At 37.6% G+C, this 13,648-nt stretch overlaps 2 protein-coding genes across 2 annotated transcripts in view; one reads left to right on the top strand and one right to left on the bottom strand.

Annotated features, from left to right (window-relative positions):
- Positions 1-13,648, top strand: part of LOC146166628 (protein SSUH2 homolog) — a 31,974-nt gene that overhangs the window by 8,577 nt on the left and 9,749 nt on the right. Inside the window, exon 9 of the mRNA XM_083382190.1 lies at positions 216-308. Coding sequence (XP_083238316.1) covers positions 216-308 — 93 coding nt within the window. The remainder of the gene's footprint in view (positions 1-215; positions 309-13,648) is intronic.
- Positions 1,332-11,042, bottom strand: LOC146166629 (uncharacterized). The gene is made up of 8 exons (XM_083382203.1): positions 10,370-11,042; positions 10,079-10,127; positions 8,470-8,619; positions 4,986-5,080; positions 4,052-4,220; positions 3,092-3,182; positions 2,841-2,961; positions 1,332-2,053 (listed from the first exon to the last, which is right to left on the bottom strand). Exons 1-8 carry the CDS (start codon positions 10,469-10,471, stop codon positions 1,943-1,945), a joined length of 888 nt encoding a protein of 295 aa, XP_083238329.1. The 5' UTR covers positions 10,472-11,042; the 3' UTR covers positions 1,332-1,942.

Here is a 13,648-nt window from a genome sequence, read left to right as displayed (position 1 = left end):
CATTTCACTTTCTCATTTTTGGACCGAATTCAGCAGATTTATGAAGTCTATTTGTATTGTGACGTCAATGTATGACGTCCTTTCTGATTTTTTTTCGGCTACCGTGGTCCACGCTGAGAAAAAAAAAATAGGAGTCCGCGATAAAAAAATTTAAGAACACCTGCACTACAGTGTGTTCCTTCGTCCAATGAATAACAATACAACCGTATGCTCAGGTGCTTGACGTGCAGTGGAACTGGCTGTGTGAGATGCAGGGAGTGCCACGGATTCGGCAAGATCAAGCAGTACATCCAGCTGACGGTTAACTTGTGAGTTGTTAAACTTTTTTCTCATAAATCGTTTTTTATGGTTTCCCTAAAACGGACTGTACCTAGATCAGATGTCTGAATAACTTGAAACTAACACTTCTATGTGGCTTCTAATAGTTGCCTCCTGTTTTAGAGGTATGCCAAACCAACTTGGCCAGAAATTTTTGCTGACAGGTCCTCTCTGAATGAGGCATGTCGTCTACGTCGGTTCTTGATTAACTTGACGAAATACAGCCGAGTTTTATTGTGTTTTAGTCCTGGAACCGCAACATGTTGTTTTAAAGGACCATAGGACCTACAGGGTTCTCAAAACTACGTTCTTGCGGCGACAAATTGCTACTGATTTTGGGCTTTGCCATGTGCGGTGTTAACTTTTTTTCTAAAAATGGAAATATAGATTAGGGTTGGTCAACTAGCGAAATGCCGGAGGGCACATTTTTTGCCTTGTTAACTACAAAGAGCAACACCACACTAAGAGCAGAAATCAATTTCACTCTGTTTCTTTCTCACCCACTCACCCACTCGCATACGGTTAGATTTGTTGTCAATAGTGAAAAACTAACGTAATTGAGTGTGCTATAACGCCAAATGTTGTTGCGATAGGAAATAAGCGGAAACCGGCAAATATCGGTAACTTAAATAAAACGAATTCGCAAGGCAGGCTAGAAAAACAACTAACCTGCAGTGAGGTTCGAACTTACGACCTTTGTCATACAGGGACCGTCGCTCTACCAACTGAGCTACACACGCTCAGAGAGGAGCGAGTCGAGAAACGACCATGCGCCAATGCTTGATACTTTCTGTTAGTTAGTTTTTCTGTCCTATCTTGAGTCTGCTATGGCTTTCGGTGTACTAGAATGAGCTCTTTTTACTTAAGACCTTTGTCGTTCTCAAAAACGGAAATTGCAGAAAGATGAAATTTTATTAGCTACAAATCTCGTAAAAATTGACGCTTGTATGGAAATACAAATAATACTGTGTGTGGAAATGACGTTTTACTTTTCAAGATAAATCAAAGTGGCGACCGATACGTAGAAGAGTAACGCTTTGAGTAACGCTAAGATAATCTAAGAAAAAAGAACAATGCAAAAAAAGAAATGGACCCGGTGGAAATTAAACTATACTCGCAGTTGAACTAAATCAAAAAATAAAAATAAATATTCTTAATTCATAGCACATTATAAAATGATACGTTTGGCTATGTACTTGTTAAGCATAAAAAAATAAATAAATTACAGAAAGCAAAGGCGTACAAAGCCACGCAAAATACACCTTTCACGCAATATGCATTTCTTTGGTAATACTTCTGTAAATCAGGAACATATTACAGTTTTCGTTTACTTTCGACACGTTCACTTAAATCGCACTACATTAATTCAATGCCAACTCAATAGGTAAAAAGAAGATATCTCCTCGCCCTAATGCACGTTAATGACGACAAAGACTTCGAATGGTAGCAAAATATTATAGATTTTCTTGTCTCTGTCAAAATCAGTCACTATAGGTTATTTCTCTTTTATAAACTAGAACCGATAGTGACTGATTTTGACTGAGACAAGAAAGTCTATACTATTTTACATTACGTCAAGTATTTGAAACGGCGAACAGTAAAAAAGGCATCGATCCGTGTGTGTTCAACAGAGCGTGACTTCCTTCTGGGAGCGTCTCCCCTCTCCCCTGCGCCAAACCGTGATGATGTAGGTTGTGCCGGGTTTGAGGTACTTGAACCTCACCATTCGCTTCGGCTGTAAAACACCAGGTCACACCGGTAATGGGACATTTCTATGGTGGAATTTTTACCACCATAAAACGTTAATACACCGCTCTACGAACTACATTAAAACGAACTTATTTGACGGTGATTCATCGCCCGGGCCAAATTATTTTGTTTAAATTTGTTTAACTATAAGTTGAGATTAAAAAAATGCTTAATGAAAACACTTACGTTTAACAAAAGTTATTCGTGCAAATGACTGAACTCTTAGTCAAGACATTATATCAAAACGATCTGAGTCAGGTCAAGTCATTTAAACAGATTGACTTAAGTACAATTAAGTCAAGTCAATGTCTTGCATCGTCACAACACTGGTTAATGCTATTCAAAATCTTCCCGCTAAAAACGAACCCAAAGTCGTAAGTTCTCAGTTGATCGAGATAGAAACAAACACACCAAAGCTTTTGGTAAAAGTTTTACAATTTACACGTTACGTCACAAATCAGTTTAATTTTCGGGTTCTGCAAAATTCTTAATAAAACTTAAGGTATTTGGGCATTTGAAAAAGACAAACAACTTTCAAAATGCTTAAAAAAACAAGACGCTGGTTATTTGAGGAAAATTGTTAACCAAACAGTAGTTAAAATAGCATATAATATCGAAATAAAAAAACTTAAGTGCACCTAAGTCACATCATTGACTAAAATCGTTACACCGCTGGTTGATGCTATTCGAAACCTTCCGTTAAAGAAGAACCCAAAGCAGTAATCTCGCAATTGATTGAAATAGAAACAAACTTTCATCCTCCAAAAACTCACGTGTCTGATCTCGTGGTGTTGCCGCACAGTGGCGCCCCAGAGGTTGTCTCCGTTCTTTACTTCGTGGATCGCAAGGTTATATCTCCGCGCCCTAGTCACGTGACGTGGCTCGAAGTCGGACCTGGTGACGCGCCAAAAAACGGCGTTACAATTTACGCCAGTGTTTTCGTACCTTAAATGGCCGAAAATCCGACAAATTTTATAAAAGCAGTTCAGGGTTGCCGCGCAGTTATACGAAATAAGACACTCACTTGTACGGGTGATGCAGCGACACCTTGAGGATAGGTCGGTCGTTGTGTCCCTCCCGCTTGACGGTGAACTTCACTTTCTTCTCTCTTTCCACTATCGGTAAAAAGTAATTGTTAATTTAGGTTGAAAAGAAAAACAAACTGCATTTAGTTTATGAAACATGAACACACATGCGTGCTAACAACAGTGATCTACGGTCCCTGTATAACCAGAGGTTGTGAGTTCGAACCTCACTGCAGTCTAGTTGTTTTTCTGGCTTGCTTGCATCATTGATCGACAGATTCGGTAGTCTGCGATGGCTATTTGTGTACATTTAGTTTACGTGGCAAAATTGCTTTACAAGATTTAACATTCACCAGACAAGACTTCTTTGACAAATTGTGATTTGTTATATCGGCCCTTATGAGTAAATATGTCTTACATAGCAGCAGGATTACACACAGAGTGGTTTAAATTTATTCTGCAAGCTGAAATGTAAATTCAAAGGCAAGTTGTTCCGGGGTTTGGTTTAAAACGAATCACCTTGTTTGGGAAAGGGGGTAAAATAGTCTAGGGATTAACAACACTAAAAGCTGTGGCTCATTGATTCCAACTATGGCACCGAGAGATTATAAATTGCGACGCAATAATTTTTAGTTGTAAGTTATGAGAGTATGTAGGTGCACAGTGCACATCACTGTTAAACAAGTCATTTTGAAATGACTCAACTCCCAATAAAGTCATTTGAAAAAAACTTTAGTCAAGTCAAGTCATTTTGGTCAAAATACTTAAAGTCAATTCATGTCATTTGAAAACAGTGACTAAATGTCTTTCTTATCTATTAGAAATCTTAGAGAAGGCAAAAATGGTTAAGTCTCCAAACATTTTCAGGAAAACAAGAAAACCTAGATGTGGTTTCGGTGCCTTAAATTCTTATCTTTTTAAAATCTCAGCGAAGGCAAAAATGCTCGCCATCCACTTACTCTTGCACAGCTTGGTGTACTTGAACCGGCTCAGGGTACAGCCGGGCAGGTCAACGTTGATCCTTTGAGGCACACTACGCTTGCGAGTAGGACCTCCAGCTGATGCGTAAAGCATCATTTGGTCGTCGACGCGTAGGTCCGCTTCCAAACACTTGAGCTGCACCATTATCTGCTGCAAGCAAAAAAAAGGTACTCAGATTTGAGGTTAAGCCTTGAGGTTGGCCTTTTTGTTTACATTTGGGCCGCATTTACACAAAAAATGCATCGTTAAGCCAAAACCTTGCATATATACTTAAAGGTTTAAAAATGTTAAGGTTAAGTCCTAAAGGTTTAAAAGGTTTGAGGTTGGCCTTTTTGTTTTACACAAAGCGCATTGTTAAGCCAAACCTTGCATACTTTCTTCCTCTGTATTGTAGTCGGCGTTATTCTACCATTCTACGTTATACAATACGTAACAATGGGCCTGGCCTTCTTGTTTACATTCAAAATCGCATCGATCCAAATAATACCCGGACGTATTTTCGATTTTCGGTCCCAAACGACAATGTTTAAAACCAGCCAACGCCGCCGTGTTTTGCGTGTATAATAAGTTGCGATTTTAATAAAATTTATTGTGAATAATTAAATGTAGTTCTAATTCAAATTCTGGTTTTCAAGAATTAAGTAATTATAATTCTAATCTAATTTGGAAAAACCGAAATTCTATCATTTCAATTCTGATCTAATTTTGAAAAGCCAAAATAAATATGTAGTTGTCCAAGTCTGATCATGGTTCGCAGTTCTATGTATTTTTGCCCAAGCCGCCATTTTTTAACAGTGTTACCAACAACGCCCCATATGTGTTACCGAGAATAATTCGTTTCTGTAACGGCTTCCGTAATATCAACGTCATAAAAAATAAAAAATAGAAAAAAAAAATGCGCTCGATTCTCACCTCATCTGAGTTTATTTCGTCGCCTCTCTTGCTGATGATGCCACAAAACAACGGGAAGACGTCGCGAGTAGAAAACAGACTCAAGTTGATTTCACCTGCCAAAAGATGAAATATTAACCCAGTGATTCCCAACCTTTTATGACTTACGCCACCCCCCCGAAAATGGGAAATATATTTTCGGCAGCCCGACTGGAATTTAAGTACTTTACTGAAATGGAACTGGAACAACACAGTTAACTTAAAACATGTACGAAAATGTAATTTGAATATAATTTCTTAATCGTACTACTGCATTAACGCATTGTCATAAAATATCTTTGGTTTTGTCGCTGCTTTTCTTACAGACATCCAAACACAGTTATGATGTAGTCGATTATTATCCTATTTTGTCTAGCCTGTGTAAGTATTTTTAATGCCCATGGCTTAATGACCAGGAAGACATACCGGGTGACGTACCGATGACATCATAATGGGAAGGCGTACATCCCATAGTCTGTGTCCTAAAATCACGTTTTCCACTTTGCCTATATTCATCTAAATTTCTAAAAGGTACAGTCTTGCTAAGCCGTAATGCAAAATGGATATTAAAAATAGCCGGATAGCATCATGCTAGACAACAAGCATCACGATTGTTGTGTGTGTGTCAACCAGGCCAAATAAATATGATAGAACGTGACTACAAAAAAAAGTCCGACGGTTAAGTTATAAATCTTCGTCTCGAAGATGCATGTTTTTGTCTGCGGTAAATCGTAAGGCGCTTTGCATACAGGAAATCTGCTGAAAGCTATTTCCGAACACGTTCTAACGCCGCAATTCGGCTTTACAAAAAAATGACAACAACAAAAGCGGTGGTCGTTATATCTCGTTTGCATCGACGATGCTATATTTTACAGGAAATCTGCTGAAAGCTAAAGCTATTTCCGAACGCATTCTCTCACACCGCAATTTCACAAAATGACAAACAAGAAAGCGGTGCACTTCATTGCTTTTTAAATCGCATTTAACTTGAACAAAGAGTTTGACTTTTAATGGCCAAACAATCTTGTCTATATTCATGTCTTAACTTAACATATTAAATTGCTTCATACAACCTCAAAAACCACTATGACAGTGGTTCTCAACCTGGGGGTCGCCATGTACAATTTCGTTCAGGAAATAATCATAAGAATTAGGCAATATGGACTAACAGTTTAGCAGTATAGAAGGAGCAAAACAACCGCCGGTCTAACATTTGTCTTTGTGCGAATTTTGCTCCAGTGAACATGTCGCGTTTATGACGTCAACATTACACTTTTCAATTAATGAATCAAGCCTAGCTTCAGTCAAACGATGTCTAATAAAAATGAATGAATGGACGCTCAAACCAGGATTGCCAGATGGCCTAAAATTTGAACCAAAAACAAAAAAATGTCCTAATTTAACTGCTGTGTCCGACGGTTTGTAAATCATTAGGACAGTATAAGCTTTCTGTCCTAATTTGGCCGAATTTAATTGAAACATTGTGGGATGAAGTAAAACCACGGGCTCGCGAAGCCCACAAACTTTGTTTATACCAACTTTAACAACGTTAATTTGAAAAATTGTTCTTCGCGCGATTTTGATGCGTATTTCTGCAATAATTGTCTGCAGTACTAAAGCGTCAGGTGTAGTATAGGGCGCTTTAGTTCCAAATTGAAATTTAGGCCAAGTAACAATAAAATTTGTGCTAGGTTTACAATAGGTTACAGGCAAAGTATTTCTACTTTTCAGCGGTAGCATAACAGTTTAAATAGCATTTTCCAAAACATCGACTAACCGTTTTGTAAATTGGTAAGGAATTTTGGCTGCTCACCAAGAACAGTTACCTCCATTAATTACCTTTAGTCTCGCACTAGGTTCATGCTAAATATTATTTGACCCAAAATGTAAATCTCTGGCAATCCTGGCTCAAACCGTAACTTTAGCTTGTTGTGCATAGCACATTTTATCCAAAATTTGATACAATCGCAAACTAGATTTTTTCCCTTTTGAATTTTGCCAATTTTAAAATGTGTTTTTTATTTACTCAGGTTTATTTATGATACACTATAATTGGGGGGTCGCGCAAGTTATCGAAAACTTAAAGGGGGTCGCGAGAACAATAAGGTTGAGAACCGCTACACTATGACGTCGATAATATACATTCTTTAATTGGAACGTTTACACAATGTGGTTTCTCCCAAACCTTCAATATTGGAAGGTTTTTGATGGAAATCAACATCAGTTCAAATAAATAAAGCCCGATAATGCGATTTAGGAACCTCAGTAGTGTGATGAAGCTAACCTCGATTTTGATCCAACTCGTTTGCATCGACGATGCTATTTTGTCGATGCAAATATGCAAAACGACACAAACATCCTTATACATAATGCGTATTTTAGGTTTGGAAAGTGAGTAGGCCGCTTTTCCACAAAACCCATCGTTAAGTCGAACCTAGCATATTTTCTTTCTCTGTATTGTTGCCAGCATTGTTTCACGCTTCTACGTTGTACAATACGTAACAATGAGCATGGCCTTCTTGTTTACATTCAAAATCGCATCGATCCAAATATTAGGCTACCCGGGCGAATTTTCGAGTTTCGATTCCAAACGACAATGTTTGTAACGTAAAATACGTCACAATAGGACACGGCGTTTTTGTTTATATTCGAAATCCCTTGTAGACTAGCATCGAAATTTCCTCACGAAATATCCCTTTGTCCGAGTTCACATAAGGTGTATTTTGAAGTGGTTCTTCTTTCGGTAACTGTATATGGTAAAGGTGTAGCCCAATTTGTTGTCGCCTATATATTAATACGAGAAATCACTTTGTTGCTAACTGGAACGAAATACGTTCGCTTTGTTCGGAGTCGAAATCCCTCGTCGACTAATTTGAATTCTACGCAATGTATCACGTGTGGTTTCACCATTGTTTGTTGTTGTTGTTTTATGACGTAACCTTACTTCGAGTTCACACAGGGGATTACGACTTAGTTCCCGCATTCAGAGAAACTTTCATTGCTGTATGTTAAAGTTATTTATTCGCTAGATGAGCAAGATTTCGTATGTCATGCGAATAGTGGAAATGACAAGTTTCGCCAGTTATTTTACAGAACTAGTTTGCTATGCTTGAAAATATGTGTTTTGGTGTAGTTTAGCGAAGTAGTTTTTCGCGTATGACTTTAAATAAAAAAATTCGCACAATTCAGTTAAAAGACGTCAGATTTAGTTTAAAGTAAACGTGTTAAAAATATTCATACGCAGTTTGCCAATACTTCGGAACGGCAATATGCGTTTTTTCACGTATGTGTGTATTCGCAAAGACATGGAAAAATGAATTTTATATGCCTATTTGGAAAACGATAAAACCGTTCCTAGACTTATCGCCTTACTTTTACTTAATTTAATAAAAAAAACATTAGGTCAACTCAACAACTAGAGGTTTATATAAACAAGAAAACCGCTCCTAGAGACTTATCGCCTTACCTTCGCCTCGCGCAGCCATAGTCACGTTAAGCAGGATCCGGCCTCGGTTCTCTGGGCTCCAGTGGGCCGCAAGCTCGTCCACCGCGATCTGGTTCAATCCGGTTCCAACCGCTTCGTACTCGCTGCCCACGTCACGAGCCATCGGACAGGCTGAGCGAGTGAACAATTTCAATTTTACAACTATAGGTAGTGTTGTAAACAAGTCATTTTGAAATGACTTAGGTGACTGAACTAAAGTCCAGTCAAGTCTTTTGCAAAAATAACAAGTCAAGTCCCAGTCCAAATTGCTAAAATTTATCATTCAGTAGCCATCGGAACCCTCCTTAAAAATGCCTGAAAACTGAACTTGAACGAGCCACACACAAATTTAAAAAAGCAAAAAGTTTGAAAAATAAAATTTTAAACATGTGCTTTCCAACCAGTGGCGAAGCTATTTCAGGTGGGTCTCGAAGCATTTCTAAATGTTATAGTTTTCTATTAGATCAGGAAATTACTGCATTATCATTACGTAACATTTACGCAACAATATCACAAATCCGTAACACTTAAATGTGTTGTGTCACATTAAGTATTTCAGTACGTACGCCAGTAGTAAAGATGCATGTAACTGTTAATCTTATTTCCAATTAGTTGCATTTTAAATTTATGCTAAACAATTTGGTCATATGTCATTTTGGGTGGCACAATAAAACTTGTACTAAACGTGGGTCGCTAACTGAAAAAGGTTGGTAAGCACTGTATTAAACTATCTTAAAGTATAAAAACGCGAAGAAGTTGCTATTCAAAAATGTTCGTCAAATAAAACTTCTGACGCTTTTTGGGTGGTTAGTAAAAAATGCAATGTCATTTAAGCCAAGTCGATCGGTGGCTTTAACTGTCAACTATGCCCTTTTATGCAAATAAGTGTTTAGGCTGAGAGACAACCTGTGCGGTTAGAGTTGGCGATTTCAAAATAGAACCGACTTAATAACAAACATGTCGCGCCTACGAAAAGCCGCACCCGAGAAATTGAGAGGGTGGGGTATTTTCGATAAACAAACAATAAATTCGTGACTGTCGTTCGTTATATTCTCGACAAGGGCATATAGTTTTAGTGCCTTTAATATTTTTGTGAATTATTTGAAAAGGCGATATTGTTTGTTTTACTTAAACTTAGATCGCCTTGTTAAAACGCGTTATTTTACATCGGCCGACGCGAGAAAATACTTCGACTTTTTTAAAGACTTTTTTTTTTTTTTTTTTTTTTAAAGATCAAGTATATAAAAGGTAATTTAGAATAAGTATATAAAGGTAATTTTGAACAAGTATGTAACTTTCCGCAACCGAAAGCTTTTAAAAAAAACGTTTCACGTTAACGCTAGACGCCTCTTGTGTGAACCTTTACAAAACGACAAATGACAGGAGATGAAGAAGCCCTAAGTATACTTTTTAATATACATGTTACGCCAAATTACAGGAGCCCCACTTAAGGGCCTGTCGGATGCCAAGCGTTATACGAACTGTCTTTAAACTGTATTGATGAAGACGAACGGTAAATAAACAATAAAATACGGAAAACAAGAAAAAGCGGCTAAAGTCTAAAACCCTGCCAACATTTTGTTTGCCTTACCTCTCATGTGAATTCTGTTTAAGCTCTGGTGACCATCGCCCGACCATGCCTGTGAAAAAAACAAAACGGGGTAAAAATATTTTCCGTTCATAAAATAACAAATGTCATACGTGTGACGTAAAAAAAAGTAAAAAATGTGTAAAAAATGCTATGTTAAAATAGGATAAATAGGACAAAACACGACAAAAAAGATATAGTAAAAAACAAAAAATTACAATCTCAACACTTGGAGAGAAAAAATGTATAACTGTTTCGCAAATAATCAACAACAAAATAAACTTGTCGTCCAACCTTGAAGGTGCACGTGTCCTCGTCGCATTTTACGTCACAAACGAAAAACGCGAAAATGATGATCAACGTTAACTGAACAAACTTTTTCCAATCGCGAGTCATTTCTATTTTTTCGTAATTTTTTCAGGCGTTTATCAGATTCTTCCGCTACAATATTTTTACACGCCTAAGAAACAAAAATGTTAAAATTATGACAAACATGTTAAAAAAATGTAAGTTTTAATTTTTAATATTCCGATAGTAAAATCTTCTTCAACCTACAAACTTGCCAATCATTTGTTAAATATAACAAATCATTTGTCAAATAATGAAAGAACACTTGTTACATTGATTGCAAAAATTAAAACATACAACTGAGTCTGTTGAACGGCTTAGCTTCGCCCGAAAAACGAAAATATTAAAATTGTGACAAATCGGTTGAAAAGATGTAAGTTTTAATACTTCAAGAGTAAAACTTTGTTCAAATATAAAAAAAAAACTTGACACATTGCGTGCAAAAATTAATAAGTCGGTTAAACGACTTAGCTACGCATAAAACGAAAATATTAAAATTCTGACAAACCAGTAAAAATTCAAGTTTTACTAATCCATGAATAAAACATCATTTATCCTCAATTTCCGCCGATCATTTTTTAAAGAATACTCGACACCCTGCCTAAAAACTTAACTTGGTACGATCGATTCGGTGGAACGAGTTTGCTATTGTGGCGTTGAGTCTGGTACGGTGGGTCTATTTATAGCAGATGGAAGCCGCCTTTTTCTTTTTTCACCATCCAAGAGGAAACCCGGCGGCCAAATTTCGGCCATCATACATTGGCTGCTATAAAGTGCCAGGTTCCCCAATACGACACCCCATTTGATCGTTTTCATCGGATGGCCAAATTGCCTGTTGACGCCTTTTTTCTCGTTCCTTTTTTTCCTTATGAAACGGCCCGCGTGAAATTGGCCGATTTGTTTTCTGGGTGACCCGCGTGAGTTCGCGTAACAATTGAAGCGACATGTAACCGAATTCTGCACGAAACCGGTTTCTGCACGCGAGACTCATTCAAATTTTTTTGTCGTGAAAATGCGTCTTGCGCGATCTATTGTTGCGAACTTGCGGTTTCGCAACTTGGAGAAAATCCCGTCTTCTAAGAAGCTTTTTAGTGTGTTTTCATTTTTTACCCGCTGATTAAATATGGTTACGATTAAATTTTGAACCATAGGTGGGTAATTATTTTTTTACAGCCGGCCGCATAAGAAACAGAAAATGACTGGGCGGGCCGTGTCAAAAAAGGGGAATTCGAATACACGTATTACAACGTGTGATTCATCTTAACATAATCTGTATAAATCCTTGTTTTGACATGCTGGTAAGAATGGGAACAGGTGAGGATGCTTCACAAGAGTAATGTATTCAATGAAATATTCGTGAATCAATAAAAAGAATTTAAGGCTTATTCTACAATGATAATGTTGCTTGGTGGCCGTAGTTTGCCCAGGTCTGCTATATGGTGACTTTTGAATGTTTTATCTCTGCTGTGTTTAGACCTTGTACCTATGAAACGAAACGCATAATACATTTTTATTGTCGAAATTTTACCAATATCATTGCCCCAGACAAAAGTATAATTTAGAGTAATCGATTGAAAAAATATGTAAATAAGAAGGTATGGTGAATTTTCGTCCAAAGCTTACACGAAAAGCGAGCTTAGGAAACCTCTCGTGTGAAAGCGTATAAATCTATAAATATTTCAATCGAATACTCAATTTTTTAAACATAAAACTACAGTATAGACTACAAGCAAGAAACCACGGATTGCCCCATTTGTTTTTTTCTAATTTGATTAGTTTATTAGTTACTCAATGCAAACCAGATTTTGGTGAAACTGAAGTCAATTGGGCTAGGGTGTTTCTCAAGTTTTCGAACTCCCATTGTTGCGTAATCGCCAATCATATATATACATGACGCCATCGCGCGTTCACCCATGACGAGTTCGCAACTAAAGATTGTATAACTTTGTTATTTTACGGGAAACCCCCTATCTTCCATAGAAGCAGACGAAACCTATATTTTGGATGTCGCTGAATTTTGCATAGGTTTACATCATTGGATCGGGTGTTTTTTTTTACGTTGAAGCAGCTGTGATGGCGTTTATTTTTGGACGCTTGGTCCGTTTTGGCGCAGCGCTTCTATTTGTAGAAAGCCGTTCTTCTTGAGTGACGAAAAAACTCTATTATCGAGGTCATTTTGATCGTAGTTTTAAACTTTAGTCAAAAAGAACTTTAGTCACTTACCAAAATGAAAACCTTTAGCCACAACAACTTTAAAAATGTAGTACAATGAATATACGGAGCCCACATCTACATGATAAAATGGAAATGATAATAAATACCCCGCGGCCAACTAAAATTGCTAAAAGGACCACATTTGGGCCGCGGCCCACAGTTCGCCGACCACTGAACCTATGCAAATTAACACTTTATTTTAAACAAAGTCATTTGTCCGAAAGGCGTAAGTCAAGTCAGGTGATTTGAAAACAGTGACTTTAGTGCACTTAAGTCAAGTTATAAAAATTCCTGAACGGCGTGAACAATTTTCGCGCAAATCTGGTAAAAGGTGCAACACACTAAGTACATAAAGCTGGAAATTATTACTGAGATAACGTAGCTCTCCAGTAATATTAGTCATACATTGGAAATGAACATACGTCATACATAGGATAAGTAAACATGACGGAAACTCATGTAAAGTTTTCCGCTATTCCAGCTCTCATTCGTCACAATATGTCTAGGGTTCATCCCCCTGCTTGTAAAACCAAACGCGAAAATTCAGTTTCCCTTTCCTCACCCCTGACCCCTGACCCCGACTGACCGCCCGTAAACACTGTGACGTCATCGAACGTCCATTGTCCCGCTGTTTCGGTGTCCAAACGGGGTCAATATTGACACAAAGGCCAAACATGTGGGTCGTGTCGACTTTCGCTCGGTGATAATTGGTATCTTTACAAAGCGCCAAGCGCTCTATTGTTTGACATTATACAAGTTTTTTGCAACCCTTTTGGCTTGCGACACCTTACAGGAATTGCAAATAGTTCGCGGCACCCTTGCTTATATTAGGTTGAGTGGTTAACTGTAACGTTACAATAAACGAGATTTTAATAGCACTTTATTTTTGGCATTTTAATCGTACACAAAAAATTGCATCAAGCAACTTACCAATAGAGCAAAAATTGGAATCCTTATGAATTTGAAATATCTCTCGCCACCCCGGTTGAGAGCCACTGCACTATGCAGCGT

The sequence above is a fragment of the Ascidiella aspersa genome, chromosome 1 (genome assembly GCF_963924565.1).
Source record: "Ascidiella aspersa chromosome 1, kaAscAspe10.2, whole genome shotgun sequence".
Lineage (NCBI taxonomy): Eukaryota > Metazoa > Chordata > Ascidiacea > Phlebobranchia > Ascidiidae > Ascidiella > Ascidiella aspersa.
The sequence above is the reverse complement of the archived record's forward strand: the minus strand, read 5'-3'. Positions and strand labels throughout refer to the sequence as shown.